This window comes from Antechinus flavipes, chromosome 5, assembly GCF_016432865.1.
Source record: "Antechinus flavipes isolate AdamAnt ecotype Samford, QLD, Australia chromosome 5, AdamAnt_v2, whole genome shotgun sequence".
NCBI classification, from domain to species: Eukaryota; Metazoa; Chordata; class Mammalia; order Dasyuromorphia; family Dasyuridae; genus Antechinus; species Antechinus flavipes.
The window spans coordinates 281,298,049-281,316,497 of NC_067402.1; the positions used below are offsets into that span (position 1 = coordinate 281,298,049).

Consider the following 18,449-nt stretch of genomic DNA (forward strand, 5'->3'; position numbering starts at 1 on the left):
GGGAGGGGCTGCACGTGTGGGACAATGTGTCCAGGCTGGACTGTGGGGCTGTCCCAAGGAGCAGGACACTGACTCATGCAATTCACCCTGACCTTGGGCAGGAAGCCCCCCTGGGCTAATCTGTTTGGCTCTAGCTGTGCTGGCTTCCTTCCTTCAGCCTTTTCTTCGAGCAAACATATAATTATAATAAATAATACATATATAATTATATATAATATCTATAAGAACGAATCTCTTTTGAAGTTTGACCTTCCTTCTGGGCAGCCCCCCTCAGGTGCCAGGGATCTACCCCACCCCGTACTGGCTCCCTCATTGGACCCATTCCAGATGTAGCTTTGGTCTGTCCCTTTCAGCCTCCTTTTCCTGATCTAAAAAAAAAAAAATGGTGCTGGTAACTATTTGTATTTCCCTGCCTCTTGGGACCCTTGCAGGGAGGGACTCTGTTAACATAATCCCTTGGAGAGTAGGTAAGACCTATCTCTTCTGATAAAATGTAAGCTCTTTGAAGGCAGAGGCTGTATGATTTTTTTTTTTTGGTTTTTGTAGTCCAGACAAGAAATGACTTTTCACCTGTTTAATCTGGGGCACATAGTAGGTGCTTAATAAATGCATTTGGGATTGATTTTTATCCCAGTATTTTTATTCTATGTATCTTCCTCTTTCTTTAGCTAGAGATGTTTTATATATACATATATATGAATATATAAGCAAATATATCAATATATGTATATTGTATTGAACTGTATAAAATATATATGAGAGAATTATAAATATATACATATATATTTATAATTAAGGACCTCAAAATGCATCTCTTCCAATCCTTCCCAGTCCCTTCAGCATCATCCTTGAGGTAAGGACTCTCTAACCCCCATATCCACAGCACCCTCAAATAATCCCCTTTTCCTCCACTTTATCTTCTCTCACCTGGACTATTGTAAACTATCCTCTCTGTCTCCAGGATCCACTAATCCAACCCCCAGGCATTTAATTTGCAATACTTTAGGGTCTATAAAGCCCTTTCCACATACAATCCTTTTGTTAGGTTGAAGAAGCATTATTATTGTCATTCCCAATTAACAAAAAGAAACAGAAGTTTATAAATTTCAGCTGAATTCAACAAAAACATGGACTTGTTTTTACTGCCAGCTCCTGTACTCTTTGAGGGCACATAGTCAGCACTTAAATCCTTTTTGACTTGACTTGTCCCAAGTCCTACAGCTTAAATAGAGGACTCCTGCCTGGTTCTTTGCAATATAAGTTTATTATTCCCGCCCCCCAATAATAATAATGATGATGATGATGATGATATTCGGTGTCACATGGAAATGACATGTCAAGATTTGGCCACATTTCCCCAGGAATAGAAGGGGGTCATTAGGCTGAAGCCCAAAGCTGCAGTTCCCTGGACCCTCTATCAAGACCAAACCCCTCCAGCCCACTTTCTGGCACGGAAACCATGAGTGCAGACAGAGAGGGGAGCATGAAGCTGCTTATGATGAGACACCCATGAGGTGATGTCTGGTTTGTATTAATTAGCATAAGCAAATTAATAGCTCTTGCCAGAAAAACCAGAATAGAGATGTTGTCCTGTTATAAACAACAGTTCACTGGAGACCACCATGGGCTGTAATGGGAAGGGGATTGGGTAACAGCCATAGTGCTCTCCTCAGCTCACCCACTAACAAGGTTGTTTCAGCCCTTGGGAACCGGGCCCAGTGGCCCCAGTGCCCTCCTGACTTCCCTCTGTCCCTCAGTGGATTTGAACTGGAGTTCATTAAATAGGTGAAAAGTCATTTCTCGTCTGGACTAGATGTATATTAGGTACAAGGAGAACAACATCCATTTCAGCATCTGTGATCTTTAAAAGGCATTTAATCCCAGGGGCTGCCATCTTCAGAATGAAGAGGCTAGACTCCATGACCTCTGAAGTTCCTCTCTGTAAACTAAATTAAATTAAAGAGGGGTTGTCTAGTTTCTGGAGGCGAGGGAGACGTTGAGGAGAATTAGTTGGCCTGGGGTTGGAGCACAACTCCAATTGCTTGCTTCTTGGGGGAGTATAACTATATCCCTAAGACTAGAGGATGGTTTTCTAATGCTGAATTTATGAAATCTTCCTCTGGGACATTGAACAGTGAGTCAAGAGTCTCCACGTTCTTCCCTCTGGAGTTCCAAAAAACAAATGGAATCTCTCTTCAAAGTAACGCCCTTTCAGGTTCTCAAGGACAACTGAGCTCACTCAGTTCCTTCAGCATCCATATGGAATAAACTTTCCTGGCTGCCCTCTTCTGGGTTTTCTTAAGTTTATCAGAAAAAGAGGGTGACCTACCATGACTAATGTGGAAATATGTTGGACATGATTGTCCATGTATAATCTATATCAGATTGCTTGTCGTCTTGGGGAGGGAGAAAAATTTCAAGCTCAAAATCTTACAAAGATGAAAGTTGAAAACTATTTTTACATGTACATGATGAAAATTAAATACAATTAAGTAAAAAAAGGGAGGATGCCCCAAATGGCTCTTGGCCATCTAGCTGATAAGGTCTTCAGATGCTACTCCCAACATTCTTTGTTTTCTGCCTCACCTGCTTCTCCATTCTACTGTGTCAGCTCCCAAGAGTTACGTACTCAGTGATTCAGCCCTGAAAAAATCAGCATGTTCCATGAGACATCGAGTGTTGACAGGAATTTGACAAATCCAGCTGTTCTCTTTTGGATTACTGTGGGAACCTGAAAAGCGTGGTGGCTGTGGGCTGGTGCTTGTGGCCTAATGAAATAATCTTTTTTCTAGACTGGATGGATGAATGAAAGATTTAATAAGTCCTTACTGATACAAGGTGCTGGGTGATGATTCTGAATCAGAGGACCTAAATAGGAATACCCTTAATGTACCACCGGTCCCTCACTCTGCATCCGAAGACCTCTACTGATGGAGAGCCCAACTCCTCCCACACAGCTGAGTCCACATCCTTAATGTACCACTGGTCCCCTACTCTGTATCTGAAGCCCTTTACTGATGGAGAGCCTAACACCTCCCACACAGCTGATTCCACATCCTTAATGTACCACCGGTCCCTCACTCTACATCCGAAGACCTCTACTGATGGAGAGCCCAACACCTCCCACACCACTTTTGGACAGCTCTCATTATTAGGATGATTTTTCCTACTTTAAGCTGAAATTTGCCTCTCTGCTACTTGTATCCATTACTTCAAATTCTGTTTTCTGGAACCAAACAGGAAAAAAAAACTAATCCCACTTCTATGCATTTGAAGAGAATTTTCCTTTCACGCCAAGTCTTGTCTTTGCCAGTTAAAAATTACCCCTTTCCTTCAAAGTATTCTTCCCAACACATTTTCTTAAGATCTCCATTCATCATCTGGGTCACCAAAACCCTTCCTAAAGTGGGGTGTGCCTATTTTCTTTCTCACTCAAAAAGCATTTGGATACTTACTCTTTGTGGGCTTTGGAGAGACAAAAACATTATTTTAGCCAGCAAGGAGTTCACATAATTGTAGGGAATGATGGGGAATAACTACGTATTATAAATAACTAGAAGGGCCATTAGCTTGAAAGGGAAAGGGCGGGTTATTGGACCAATCTGTTAATATACAAAAGGTATTGGCAAAACTCATTTAAATTGTTTTTTAAATGGAACCTAGTATTTCAGGTGTACCTCACCATGCTCCTCTGTAAAATGAGAGGGTTGGACAGGTTGGTCTCTGTAGCTGTAAACGTGCAATCCCATGGGATCTCCTCTGCTGAAATCTGAAGCTCCCTCGAGAAGACAATCTTTTGAACATATCATTGACTCACCAAGAATGCCATCTTTTAAAATCCTGGGATATTTTTGTTTCATTTCAGTGTCAGGCACTGAACAAGGAAAAATACCTATTTTAATATGGATTGATGCAAAGAAGCTCCTTTTTTCTGGGTCTGGCTTAGAAGGAATAGAGTGGAGAGAAATGAGAGATTAATTAATGTCTACTTGGAGTGGGGGGGAAGCCTCCTTTTTCTTTTCCAAGGTGGGAGACTATTGGTGAGGAATACTATTGATAAGTTTTGTTAAATTACTCTCTTTTATTTGTAATTACAAGGGATGGCTCTTAAGGGGAAGGGGAGAAAGGTGTATTGGAAATAAGGGAGATGTAAAAAGCAAAAAAGGTAATAAGGTTTTTTTAGCCTTAAAAAGAGTAAAAGAAATGATCTGTTCTCACTCCACCCTCCCCAAAGACTTTCATTTTGCTCTAAGTTTCCTTGCCACCTAACAAAGACCCCCTTTTCCTTTCCCCACAGATGTACAGGGGCTTCAGCAAGATGCCCCACGTGCAGTACATCCACACGGAAGCTTCAGAGAGCCTCTGTGGGCTGAAGCTGGAAGTCAACAAATACCAGTATCTGATAACAGGTAAGGGCCCGGATTTAGGAGAGATCATCCTGTTCCCCGTGGGTGGTTACAGCCCCCGCAGGGGGGAGAGAAGGAAGGAGGAAGGGCCCACTTAGGAGTATAACTGGGCCATGATTCCACCATTCACCCCCAAAGAGCTCCTGACAATGCAGGACAGCGGAGAGGACACTTGGCTTGAATACTGTCTCACAAACTTGGTTGTGTAATGTCACATTAGAGAACAGGTCACTCTCTCTGGACCTCAGTTTACCTCTCTGTAAAAAGTTCATTTGACTTCTCCAGTCTCTAATACTGTCTGATCCTAAAGGGATCTCGGGTAGTATTGGTAAAGAACATGAGAGGCTACCTTATTCAATGTCCCCATTTTCAGTGAGGAAACGGGTCCAGAGATAAGTGACTGATTCCCTCTTAGGCAGGGGAACTAGTGCAGTTTTTGGTTCTTTATCCCCAAAGTGTTGAAGTGTCTGGTAGCTAGTAAAGCTTCATAAATGCTTGGTGACTGATTGGGGGCCACCAGCCAGGTTACAGGGACCAGAGAGGTGATGCTCCTGTATTCCTTCTCCTCCCCCAGGCCGAGTATATGACGGCAAGATGTACACGGGTCTGTGCAACTTTGTGGAGAGGTGGGACCGGCTCACCCTCTCCCAGCGCAAGGGGCTCAATTATCGCTACCACCTGGGCTGCAACTGCAAGGTAAGATGCGGGGAGAGGGACCTGGATTTGCATCTGAGCTGTCCCTCACTTACCTCTGTGACTTGGGCTAACTTTGACATCTAGGTTTCTTCATGTAGGAAATAAATGGATTAGCTATGTTGGATTATTTGCCATCTAGGGGAGGGGGGAAATTTGGAACACAAGGGTCAATGTTAAAAAATTATCCATGCATATGTTTTGAAAATAAAAAGCTCTAATTAAAAAAAGAAGAAAAAGAAATGGGTTAGACTAGACCTCCCTGGTTCCCTCATCTATCAAGGAAGGTTTTGAGATTTTTCCAGCTCTGATTGCCTGAATAATCTTGGGCAAGTTCTTTCTTCTTGAGCCTCAGTTTCCCCTCTCTGCACGTCTGTGTTTGGGGGAAGGAAGCCGGGCTTTGACACACATCAGATGGAAATAGAACTCGACTAAATACAAAAAAATCCTGCTTTTCCTTCCATGGACCTTATGCCCACTCAGCAACCCAAGGCAAACAAGGGCCCTTTAGGCTCCTTGGCTGGGGCCCTGTCCCAGGAGTTTGGGGCTCGCCCTGAAAGCTGAATCAGAGCCCCGTCCATCCCCTGCCAAGGGTGGAGGAGAGGCAGGAATCCAGTTGGAGAGGAAAATCATCCTCCTTCTTTCTGTCAATTCTGACAAAGTGCTTTTGCACTACTTTGGGGGAAGATGGTAGAAATCTTAGATCCCGTTTTATAGATGAAGAACAAGGTCCAGAAAGATTGTGATGTCATAGGGTTAAAGACCCCAAACTGGAAGAAATCCCAGAGGACCTCTCCAACCCCCTCATTTGACAAAGCAGGAAACCAAGGCCCAGGGAATAACTTACCAAAGGTCAATCGATGACTCAACGAACATTTGCCAAGAATGAAAGAGACCTCAGAAAAATCAGTGTCAGAGTAGAGTCTAAAATTTGAGTCTCCTTTTTGGATTTCTTGGTTGTGTTTACACTTTGTGTGTTAGATTTAGAACTAGACTTGAATTCAGATTTAGCAGCTACTAAATAACAGCAGAGACTAAAATTTGAGTCTCCTTTTTGGATTTCTTGGTTGTGTTTACACTTTGTGTGTTAGATTTAGGACTAGACTTGAATTCAGACTCAGGACGACTAGATAAATGATCCCCCTTTGGATGCTGGGCTGTATAAGGTGCTGGCTGAGGAAGACCCGAGTCCAGAACCTACCGGACCACATCTGCAACGTGGTTGGGTTCGTGGAGGGCCCTTCCCGTGACTCACCTGTCCCCTGTATCTGTAATTTCAGATCAAGTCATGCTATTACCTGCCCTGTTTCGTGACTTCCAAGAACGAGTGTCTCTGGACGGACATGCTCTCTAACTTCGGCTACCCAGGGTACCAGTCCAAGCACTACGCCTGCATCCGGCAGAAGGGGGGCTACTGCAGCTGGTACAGGGGCTGGGCGTCCCCTGACAAGACAATCATCAACGCCACAGACCCCTGAGCTGCCGTCTCTCCCCTTCCCCCTCCCTTCCCTCTTCCGGCTGAGCTTCCTTCGGACACTAACTCTTACCAGATGATGACAATGAAATTAGTGCCTGTTTTCTGATTTAGCACTTCGAACACTTAAAAGGAAAAATCTATGCCGTCATACTGAGTTTATTTTTAATCACATTTCCCTCCCCCCCTTCTTTTTGGCTTTGACATCACCTGTTTCCACCTGGGGAAATCTATGATGGCTTGCCAGAAATGAACAAGGAGAGCAAACTTCTTTTATCAGCGTCTATATAATCTATATTTTTTTAGGAAAACAAAAATCTAAAAACTATCCCGGTTGGGCATTGTAATCCCTTCTGTCCCTTCCCCTTGCTCCTTCCCTCTTTTTCCCCAGTGCACAAAGTATATACAGACAAGGCATTTTCTGAAGGGAGGGGATGATGGGATGGGCCGAGATTAACAAGGAAGCAAATCCCGAGGCATGGGGGGAGATGGGATTGGAAACCCCAATAGCCTCTTGGAACTCTTGTCTGCATGTACGATGGCCAGCTTGTACGCCGGAGAGCGTGAAGTGAGGGGGAGCACGCTTGTGTGCGCCCCCAGCCCCTTGCAGACCCCCCCACCTTCTAGACTGCCCTGTTTCAGCAGGGCAGAGCCAGGAGGAAATGTGCCCGCCTTTTACAGCAGACCAGGTGAAAGGCTCCTAGAAACTCTGTGATCTCTGTTTGGCAGGGAGCTCGCCATGTACATTCAAGAACTTTATCCCCCTAGGTCTTAGCTGGAGTCCTTTTAGAATGTTGCTTGGAGAACACCATTGCCCAATTAGCTTTCAGCTCAAAGAGGGAGGGGAGGGAATGTATTTAGGTGCACATATACCTATAGCCACACAGAGGTATAAGCTAAGTTTTTTACAGGACACAGAATTACATTCAATGCTGTTGACATCCTCTTTCTCCCTGCCTTTTTTGTTTCAAGATGGAAACCCTGACATTCCAAGTTGTTGGCTTTTGATATTAAAATTTTCCAACTCCAGGAAGGAGCCCAGAGCCTTTAGAATCTCTCCTCCCCAGCTTCCTAGGCTAGTGACCTCAATATGGCAGCTGGGGCCACGAGATGGGAGACGTAGGGGTGGGGAGAACAGAATCTGCCTTCTTCACTTAACGGAATGTCCATCCCCTCATTGTTTCTAGCAAGGGCTGGATTGTACAGCTTCCCCTTTCCCAGCTTCCCTTTGCCGGACCCATGGTGGGCTTCTTCCCTGTCCCCACAGCCTAGCAAGTGGTGTTAGAGGCTAGAGAGGTTGATTTTTTTTGCTGTTGGCTGAAGGGCTTTTTATTGTCTTTTGATTTTTTTAAAAAGAAAACTATAATATAAATTCTCTTATTAAATAAAATTATTTTAAGTTTTAATGTTGATAAATAGGAGATACTGAGAAAATGGTTGATGTGCATTTTACAGAGTTTTGGGGGTGGTGACATTTAACACAAGTTTTTCTTTTTCTTTTTTTTTTTTTAAGATTATAATTATTTATCAAACATGATTTTGAACCTTCAGTTCATTCCACTTTAGGAAACAGAGCTGCTCTGCTTTCTGGTTTTGTTTTGTATTTTAAATCACCAACAAGATGCTTCTGCCTGTACATACACATATATCCCCTAACCCCATTTGAAATAACCCCCTGCCATTGTCTTTCTGACCCGGAGAGCATCAAGGCAAGACAAGGAGATAACCATACTGCCGGAAACAACAGAGTGTGCCCATGAATAACTAAGGCTTCTTGTTACCTCAAACTAGAGTATTTAGCCTTTGTATAGCCCCCCCCCAGACTAGAAATGGGGTATCCTGAATTCTAGTTTCCTCGAGACCCGAGTGTCACCTTTTTGGTGGCCATCATGGGTGATCTCCAAAAAGATCATGGTAATGGAGAACTTCAGTAAGACCTAAAAGAAACAAAAAAGCAAATGCTGGATGGCCTCTAGGGAAGACAGAGACGATACTAGGGGGGATCCCACCTCTCTCTGACAGCTTCAGACCAGGGCAGAGACAATGGGGTCTTGATAAAAGAAAAGAAAAAAAAAGTCTCTTGTGTGATGTCCAAGGGTGATTACCGAGCTTGCTATAAGCTACAGCTTTGTTGACTATATCTGTTCACTTAATGTTTAATTCAAGGTCATTTATGTAGCTGAGTCATCTCAGTACTTCAAATTATTGTTAATTTTTTTGTTTTGTTTTGCTAAGTTCTGTGTTGTACGTAGGTCGTAATATCTGCACATTTATTTTTTCAAAGCAAAACTAGACACTTCCCCTACCCCCATATTCCACCAAATTTTATTAATATTTTGAAAAGTAAAACATTTGAAGTGTAGAAAGCCAGACTGGCAAAAAATGTGGAGGATCAGAGAGCAAATAACTCTTTGCTTCCGTGGGGAGAAGGGACGTTTGATTTGGGCATGCCCTTGGGTGGCAAGAATTTTTCTGGTGGAAGAGAGTAAAAAGAGAACAATCCAGGCCAGAAAAAAAAGCTTAAAAAGAGTCGCATGACTGGTGAAAACGTGGAATCTTGTCCTATGGACGTAAAAACAAATCTGGAGGAGGGTGGCTCTGGATTGAGCTATTTTCCTCCCATGAGCGTCAGAAGTTTGTTGGCTCTCCTGGCCTTCTCTTTCACTCCCAACCTACCCATTAGCAATACCCAGAATCCCAACAGATCAGGAATTTGATTTCAGATGCGGTCATCCTACCTGGCCAGGTGATGTCCGTTTTCCCTCCTCTCTAACGCCAAACCACGATCATGGCGGTTCTGGAGATAATCAGTGCAAGATCCCCATAGCTTCATCTTGTTCACTTTCCCCGATTCTTGGGAAAGGACCAATTGGACCAGGGGAGGGGAGCTAGAAGCCAGCAGCCAATTGGAAACATACTTCCCAACAGACACGAGAGTCTTGCCTCTTTGGAATGATTTGTCGTCCCTCCGTTCTCTCCACCTCATTCACGGACACCATCAGCTCTGACAGGGGTGGAAAGTGGAGTCAGGTAGGGTAGTGCCTGAGAGTCTTTGCTTCTGGCTACTTTTTGAAAAAAGAAAAGGTCATCTGGGTAGCTGAAAGGGAGACAGGAGTCAACCTGTGCGGGACTTTGGCCCAGTGAAAGAGCCATGGGGGAGTTGAGCAGACCTAGAATCGAGAGCTGGAAAGAGCCTTCAAGGTCATCTTGTCCAATCCTCTCTTTTTGCAGAAGAGGAAAGTTCAGTGATCACCCCAAAGTGACAAAGCAGGGATTCAAACCCAGGTCCTCTGATGCTGGATCCAGCCCTATTTCTGCTTTACAAAAGCTTCTCAATTAGAGCCCCCTCTCCCACCTCGGTCAAGAGAAAAAGCATGAGATAGAGGGAGTAGATTCTCTGGCACTGATCAAGCCCTCCAAATGAGCTCGTGGCACCCACGGGCATCTAAACTGTCTCCAGCCCTTCGGTGTAGCCAGTCTGCCGTCCTCATGTTACGGGAGGGAAAAGCACCAGGAGAAAACCTTGTCTGGAAGGAATGTATTTGTCGCTAAATTTTGTAGCACTGTTTACAGTTTTCCTCCATGTTATTTATGAATTTTATATTCCGTGAATGTATATTGTCTTGTAAGGTCATGTGGCATAATGTTCACTTTTTATAGTGTGTCCTTTATTCTAAATAGTAAAGTGGTTTTATCTCTATCACAAACACGATCTGGTCTCCTCTCTGTGTTGTGTATGTGTGTGGATGTCTGCCCTTCGCTCTGAAATTCTCTCCCAGTCTCGGGACTTGTGGGGAATTATCCTGTCCAGAGAAGTGACTAACTCCCCGGGATGGGCTGAACCTCCTCTCCTCCACACCGAGGCAGACTTAATCTGGAAAATCGCAAGCATCCTTCAGAAGGGGGGATCATGGTGAAGGTTATTCCATAAAACCCTGGCTGCATGGCTCAGTTGTAAACATCATCATATAAATCTGTCAAAGACCTGTAATCTTATCCTTCCAAATGGAAAGTCCCTCAACTGATACGGCTCACAGCCCATCCGTAATTTCCAATCTTAGTAAACTGCCCGGGACTCGGCACAGGCCCAGGATCACACACGGCTAAGAGGGGACCAAGGTGGGACTTGAGTGGAAGGAATTCTGGCCCTGGATAAAGTGCCAGCTCAGACACTTAGGAAATCCAATGTTCGTCCTTCCTACCCTCACAGCTGCCCTGTGTTTGAGCACGACGCTATTTGTTGGCTTTTTCATTTGCAATAGATGGGGGACAAACTGGACGTTTGTCCACTTAGTTCCAAGTCCACTTGGTTCAAGCATTCTCTATACTGTTTCTTGTGACTGCAACCACACCAAGATATTCTAGTTCAGCACTAAAGTTTGCGCCTAGACCATGACTTCTTATAAAATAGTGCCTTTTGGTGGTTTTGAAATTGTGTACAGAGAGCCCCGATCCTCAGCTGGGACAGCCACCCGCCTTAGGAAGCAAAATATCCCCCATCCACCCAAAGCTAACCGTGAAAAAGCACATCCCTATAATATTAAAAAATGTATACAAATAGATTTTAAAAATACAGAAATCTGGAATAAACAGATATCGCTTCGACAAGTAATAATGAAAGATGATCACATGTACATGCGTTTGGATTTGTTAAGAATGAATGAAAGTGGCTTCCCTCCAGATGGAACTTATAAAAAAGCCGAGATACAGGAAAGGAATTCAAAGGTCCTTCATGGGCGATACCCATGTGAACTCGGCCACCAGTATTTTGACAAGCACCAAATGGCTGGATTTGCTTGTATATACAGAGGAATTTATTGTAGCAATTCAGGATCAAACTATTGCCACCAGAAACTACAGATGGGTTGTCCTTAAGGAACTCAGACCTCGTAATCAATGCAGTTTATGACAGGAAAAGGGGAAGATGGTCAAACCCATTATCTGGTGGCTGTGTAAACTTAGCACCTACTGGAAAACCAGGTACAACATGATCTGAAATTATATATCAGAGCACTCTTTCTCTCTTTTTATCTTATTAAATATATAGTTATATATTATAACATATATAGGCACACATATACATATATGTGTGTGTTTATATAAATATATATAAGTAAATATAAAATATAAAATTATATATCAGAGCACTCTCAGTTTTTATCTTATAGATATAAGTATATATTATAACATATATAGTGCACACTTATATACATATATGTATTTATATAAATATAAAATTATATATCAGAGCACTCTCTCTTTTTATGTTATTATATATATAGTTATATATTATAACATATATAGGCACACTTACATACATATAAATGTGTATTTATAGAAATATAAAATTATATATCAGAGCACTCTTTTTATCTTATTATATATATAGTTATATATTATAACATATATAGGCACACTTATATTCCTATATGTATGTGTTTATATAAATATAAAATATAAAATTATATATCAGAGCTTGCTCTCTCTTTTTATCTTATTATATTTAGGTATATATTATAACATATATAGGCACACATATTCACATGTGTATTCATATAAATATAAAATATAAAATTATGTGTCAGAGCTCTCTCTTTTTATCTTATTATATATATAGTTGTATATTATAACATATACAGGCACACTTACATATGTAAATTTGTGTATTTATATAAATATGAAATTATATATCTGAGATCTTTCATGGACAGACTGATGATAAATCTCTATACTACAAATACAGACCTCAAAATATGTTGGAAAATTCCATCAAGAAATGTCTTGACTCAGACCATTAACAGCGACCAAACTGTTACGCACAATCACTCCAAACATAAAATTGATCCATAAAAACTCAAGAACAACATTTTAAAAGATGTTGCCCATCTCAACTAGCCCTGCCAAGTTGAATGAAATGAATAGCTTTTGTAATATAGAGACCTGGTCAAGGGGATTGCAATCATACAGAGACCGGCTGAGGTACATATCATTCTCATCATGATAAGGGTGCTTTTAGTGAACCCGCAGAGGAGGTCCTTAGATGGAATACTTTTATTCAACTACAAAAATAATACTTTATATACCTGTGCAATAGTTCACAGAAGAGGAAGGAATGATATTTTGTGCCAAGGACTCTCAGACTGGCAACAAAAAGACAAATAATAAATAACCTTACGGGCGGCTGGGTGATGAAAGTGGATAGAACAGTGGACTTTGAATCAGGAAGACTCATCTCTTCATGAGTTCAAATTCAGCCTCAGACACATATTAGCTGTGTGCCCCTGGGTGAGTCACTTAACCAGTTTGCCTCAGTTGCCTCCTTTGTAAAATGAGCTGGAGAAGGAAATGGCAAATCATTCTAGTACCTCTGACAAGAAAAACCCAAATGGGGTCATAGAGAGTCAGACACGACAAACAATTGAACAACAACAAAATTTGCCAAGAGCTTTTTTTGTAAACTCCATTGGCAAAAGATGAGAATGAAATAATAAGAACATAATGACAACAATAGTGACCACAATAAAATAATGCAGTTTGGAAGCTTTGCCTCTGGAATACTACTTGGGCCACACTGGGTAAAAGTCAACAGAATCGGTGCCCATCTTTACTGGAAGAAGGGATTCCTTCCTCTGAAAACTCTCTAATGAATTCCTCCAGGTTTTCATTCAAAACCATAACAGTCAATTACATTTTTTTTTCCTTTTTTTGAGAGGCAATCAGAGGTTAAAGACTTGCCCAGGATCACACAGCTAGTGAATGGTGTGTCTGAGGTCATATTTGAACTCAACTCTTCCTGACTCCAGGGCTAGTGCTCTATCCATTGCACTGTCTAGCTGCCCCTTTGATTGCATTTCTTTCTTTTTTTTTAATAATAGCTCTTTATATTCAAAATATATGCAAGGTAGTTTTCTACATTCACCCTTGCAAAACCTTGTGTTCCAAATTTTTCTCCTTCCCTTCCCTCCATTCCCTCCCTTAGATAGCAAGATACCAATGTAGATCAATTCTTCTAAATATATTTCCACATTTATCATGCTACACAGGAAAAATCAGATCAAAAAGGGAAAAAAATGAGAAAAAAAGCAAGCAAATAACAACCAAAATGAAAATACTATGTTGTGATCCACATTTTAGTCCCCGCAATTCTCTCTGGATGCAGATGGCTCTTTCCATTTGATTGAATTTCTAAAGCACCTTAATGGTTGCAAATAGGTATTATCTCACTGGTTTCTCACAGATAATGTCCTTCCAATTCCTATTACACAGATAAGGCTGGCAGAGATTTCTCAAAGTCTCATAGAAAATTTCCCAGTTACACAATAATGCTCTGACAAAAGATTTGAACTTGGGTCTTCCTGGCTCTATGGATAGCATTCAAATCACTTTGTCCTTCAACTTCTCTGGGAAGAAAGTTAGCTCAATCCATATATAAGAATAATAGAAACCAGCTCCCCGTCCCAATAATAGGTATTCTATTGGTAACTTTTAACAGTTTCATCCAACTAGAGAACTAAGATCTCTCTCCATGATATGGAGCATCCCCAATGACTTGAGCTCATACATAATAAGCTGTGAGACGCTGCCAGACTTGGTCCCAAGTTCTAAGTCCCGGGTACTATTCCTGAGTCCCTTTTAGAGCATCATTGGTATCCAGTGGGGAAGAAAGAACCAATGTTTTACTTTTGCTTTCCAATAAGATGAGTGAATATTTTAAACATCAAAGGAAGAACAGATCTCCTCATCACTCCCTACAGGTCTTTACCCACTTTCACTAACCACACACTTCTATGCTTGGCTTTGGATTCACACAGACAAGGACTCTCTTTGCCCCGCTGAGAACTCAGATACAAAGAAATGGCTGCCTGCATTTACCACTTGACCTGCCCCATGGCATTTAACCCAAAGAGATCATTATTTTCTGGGAAAAAAAATGAGAACTCTCCTCACATGATTTCCCAACACCTCTTTAGCTTTCATTGGGTCAGAGGGTCAGAAGGAGCAAGAGAATGCTTTCTCATGCATATCCATCGGACCTCCTCCCCTCCGTCCCCCTTCATTCCATGTACAAAATGTGCTATTTGTATTTGCTAGGTAAATTCATCGAGTTCCCAAAGAGCCCTGTAGACTCCTGAACCAAAAGACAATTCGAGCAAACCAATTGTACAAACCATTTGCTTGAGATTGAGGGAAAATGTTTATTCCACTATTGGAAATTACCCTGGGCCCAGTGAATTAAAAATCTTAATTAACTGGGAAAATTCAAAGAGAAAGAACTTGGTAGGGGTTCTGAATATGGAGGACATCATAAAGTCTTAAATCTAGAAATACAAAAGACCTCAAAGACCTGCTATGACCCCTTTATTTTACAGATGAGAAAAATGAGACTTTGGAGTTTAAATGATTTAAATTTAATAACTACTAAAAGTAATAAAGTAGTAAGCCTAAGAGACAAGCTTTGAATCCAGGTGCTCTTATTTCAGCTTTTTTTTTTTTTTAAACTCTATTGTGATCTTAAATAAGCCCATGTCTGTAGCATGATAACTTTAGAGGCTGCCTCTAGTGATCTTCTACTAGCTACAGGATAAAATCCAACCACTAGAATCTAAAGATTTCTGTAGTCTGTTTCCTTCTCTCATCTCCATTTATCCCCACCTAGCAAACCCATAACTTTAGATGGAATGGTTTGTCACCAGAAGCTTTCCCTTTGAGCCAGAATAATCTTTTATTTATTTACTATTTGTTTTATCTAATAATCATTTTATTTAAATATTTTAAAAATTAAAAAAATGTTTTGAATTATCTTTTCCCCTGTAGTCTCTTTTCAGCTCATTAAAAATCAAGTAATATTATGTCAATTATACATGTGAAATCATGCAACGTATCTCAACACAGTCTTTTTGCTCTTCTCTAAACTTGGATTAATTCCCAGCTCTCGAGGCTCTGCTCATAGGATCACAGATTTAGAGCTGGAAAGTATCTTAGCAAACTCATCTATCCTCAACATTGACACAAGAGGAAACTGAAAAGTAAGGTCATGAGTAGTGGACCCTAAAGATAGAATCAAACCCCTAAATTTTAGTCTCCAAATTTAGAGCTTTTCTCTCAACTCAGGAATATACAAGACCTTTATTGAAATCCAAATGGAACATCCTTATGGGTAGATCCCTTAACATATTCTCTGGTTCTTGCTCCTGATCCCCAATTTATCTTTATTCGCCTTCCATCCCTCCCTTCAGAGGTCCTTTCATCAGGATCATAACAGCAATATTGATTCTCTCTAAATCACAAGGGAATTTTAGAATTCTTTCAGAAAAAATTACATTATAACAACATTAATACCGACAGGAACTTTAGGGAAAAAAAATCTGGTTAGCCTTTTCATTTTAAAAATAGGGAACCTGAGTTACAGAGAACTTAAGTGACTTCTCTAATGTCATACAAGAAATATTTTTAAAATGGCTGCCTTTTTTTTTAATCAGCTCAGCATCTCAATCATTTGTCTCAATCATAAACACTATAAATAAAAAAAGTTAAAAATTAAATAAACTTGTTTTGCATAAGAGATTTTTCAAGACCATTTAGTCCAACTCCTTCATTTTATACATGAGGTGACTGATCTGTAGAGAAGTGAAATGCTCGAGATTCCCCACTGGTTTGGTGGATTAGTGACTGGGTGAATGCCAGAGAGGAACAGTTAAATTTTTTTGTCTCAGAATTCTTAAAAGTTTTTGTTTGTTAGTTATCTCTATCAGTATTTACCATATCAGAAATTAAAATATCTTATTATTATTATGAAAATAATTTTGAATTCACAGATTCTCTGAAAGACTCTCAGGGGGACCCAATGTTTCCTGGACTATATTCTGAGAACCAGTCATCGAGTACAGAATGATGGAGTGAATGACTTGGAGGGGAAATTAGTCTCACTATAGAACACCTACTGTCCCTCATGGATCACTTTCCATTATGTCTGTCTAAAGTATTTATTACATGTCCTTATGATAAACTTTAGACATTATTTTTTCCAATTACATGTAAACAAAATTTTTAATTCATTTTTTTAAAATGTTGAGTTCCAAATTCTTTCCTCCTCTCCCCCTTCATTAAGGTGGCAAGTAAGTTGATATAGGATATATAAATATACAGAAGATATATATATGAAAGAGGACATGTGTATATATATATAAATATGTGTATGTGTGTGTATATATATGTATATATATACATATATATGTGTGTGTGTGTGTATGTATATGATGTAGGACACACACACACACACACACAAATTCCAAGAAAAATAAAGTAAAAAAAAAGAATGTTTCAATCTTCATTCAGACTTTTTCAGTTCTTTCTTTGGGTAGCATTTTTCACATTACATCCTTTGGAATCATCTTGGATCATTGTATTGATCAGAAAAGCTAAGTTGTTCACAGTTGAACATTGAACGATATTGATGATATACAATTGATTTTGATTTTTAAATTGTGATTTTGATTTTCTTCTCAAATTGGAGATCATCAGAGAACTCCTTTGTAGCTACATACTGTATTGCTAATTTTCTACTTGCTCCTTTTCTTTCCTGTTGGGATAATTCATAAATGTATCATTAGAGTTCTGTTCTTAAGAGCCTATGTGGACTCTGTGGTAGTTATTAATGATGAAAGTTAATGACAACAGCAGCAATGTCAGGAGCTCTCTAGCTTATGGGAATTCAGGAAAAAGTGGATAGCAAAATTCAGTTACCTGTGGCCAGTCTTAAAACTTTGTTATAGGACGTTGAACTGGAATTTTGGTCTAGTAATTATTTGAGATTTCTGAGTTCTCAACCTCATGTCTTGCTAGGTTTTTGCGTCTGATGTGATTTGTGTGGGCAGTGGTTATTTCCTTGAACCTGGGGATCTGAAACTCCAGCTATCAACTCTGATTTCCATTGGAGTTATCACCAACACCTGGTCCTTTAAGTTCCAAGACTTGTTTCCCTGATATTGAATTCAGTTTACTTGTTCTACAAGCTGGCTTCCAACCTCCCTCCCAACCTGTACTAAGGACATTTAACTTCAAATCTTCTCCCCTTCCTCTAGGGCAGGAAAAAAAAATCACAATTTTTGTTTTCCATTTTTCTGGAAATTTTCTTTTTTGGAGGGGAGTGTCTTAGGAACCACACTTGGTGAATGCTTCCTAATTGCCTGATCATATGGATCTTTTCTCTGGGCATTTTAAAAACCCCTTCCCCCCCCCCCCAGGTCTTAATACACATCTGATCGTGTTTCAGCATTATTTTCATTAGCAATCATGAACTCTAAGATGGCAAAGTCCCCTTCTCCCTGGGTTCCTGTCAATTTCATTTTGCCAACTAGTTCCTGCTCCTTATGTCCAGACTGGAAGTAACCCTTACCATTCCTCTACCCTCTCATAACTCTATGTAATTATAGATATTGTGGGACAAATCATGAGCATAAAACTATATGTAAAGGTAGGGAGAATTTAGTTCATTTACTTAATTTACTATCTTAGTTGATTTACTATATTTATTAGTTAATTTTCTATATTAGTTGATTTACTGAATCAAAGTAAATAATAAAATACAAGGTTAGAATAAATCTCAATCAACTATAGTCTTTATACTAGGTGTTCTTATTCTTTTTTTTTTTGGATTTTACAGTCTGGTGAATCCTATGGACTCCCTTCACAGAATAATGTTTCTAATTACTTAAAATAAAATTCATAGTATTACAAAGAAACACAAAAGTGAGTGAAAATAAAGTAAAAGTTTTCCCCTCTTCAGATCTGTTCTTGGATCCCTTGAGGGTCCATGGAGCCCAGATTAAGAATCCCTGATTAAATTTAAGTGTGAAAAGTTCTGGAAAGAAATGGAG

The 18,449-nt window shown here is 40.2% G+C and overlaps 1 protein-coding gene across 1 annotated transcript in view; it reads left to right on the plus strand.

Annotated features, from left to right (window-relative positions):
• TIMP3 (TIMP metallopeptidase inhibitor 3) overlaps window positions 1-10,280 on the plus strand; it is a 61,474-nt gene extending 51,194 nt beyond the window's left edge. The window contains exons 3-5 of the mRNA XM_051961533.1: window positions 4,298-4,409; window positions 4,981-5,102; window positions 6,380-10,280. Of these exons, the coding sequence (XP_051817493.1) occupies window positions 4,298-4,409; window positions 4,981-5,102; window positions 6,380-6,577 (432 nt within the window). The 3' untranslated portion in view covers window positions 6,578-10,280. The remainder of the gene's footprint in view (window positions 1-4,297; window positions 4,410-4,980; window positions 5,103-6,379) is intronic.
• Window positions 10,281-18,449: the final 8,169 nt, after the last annotated feature.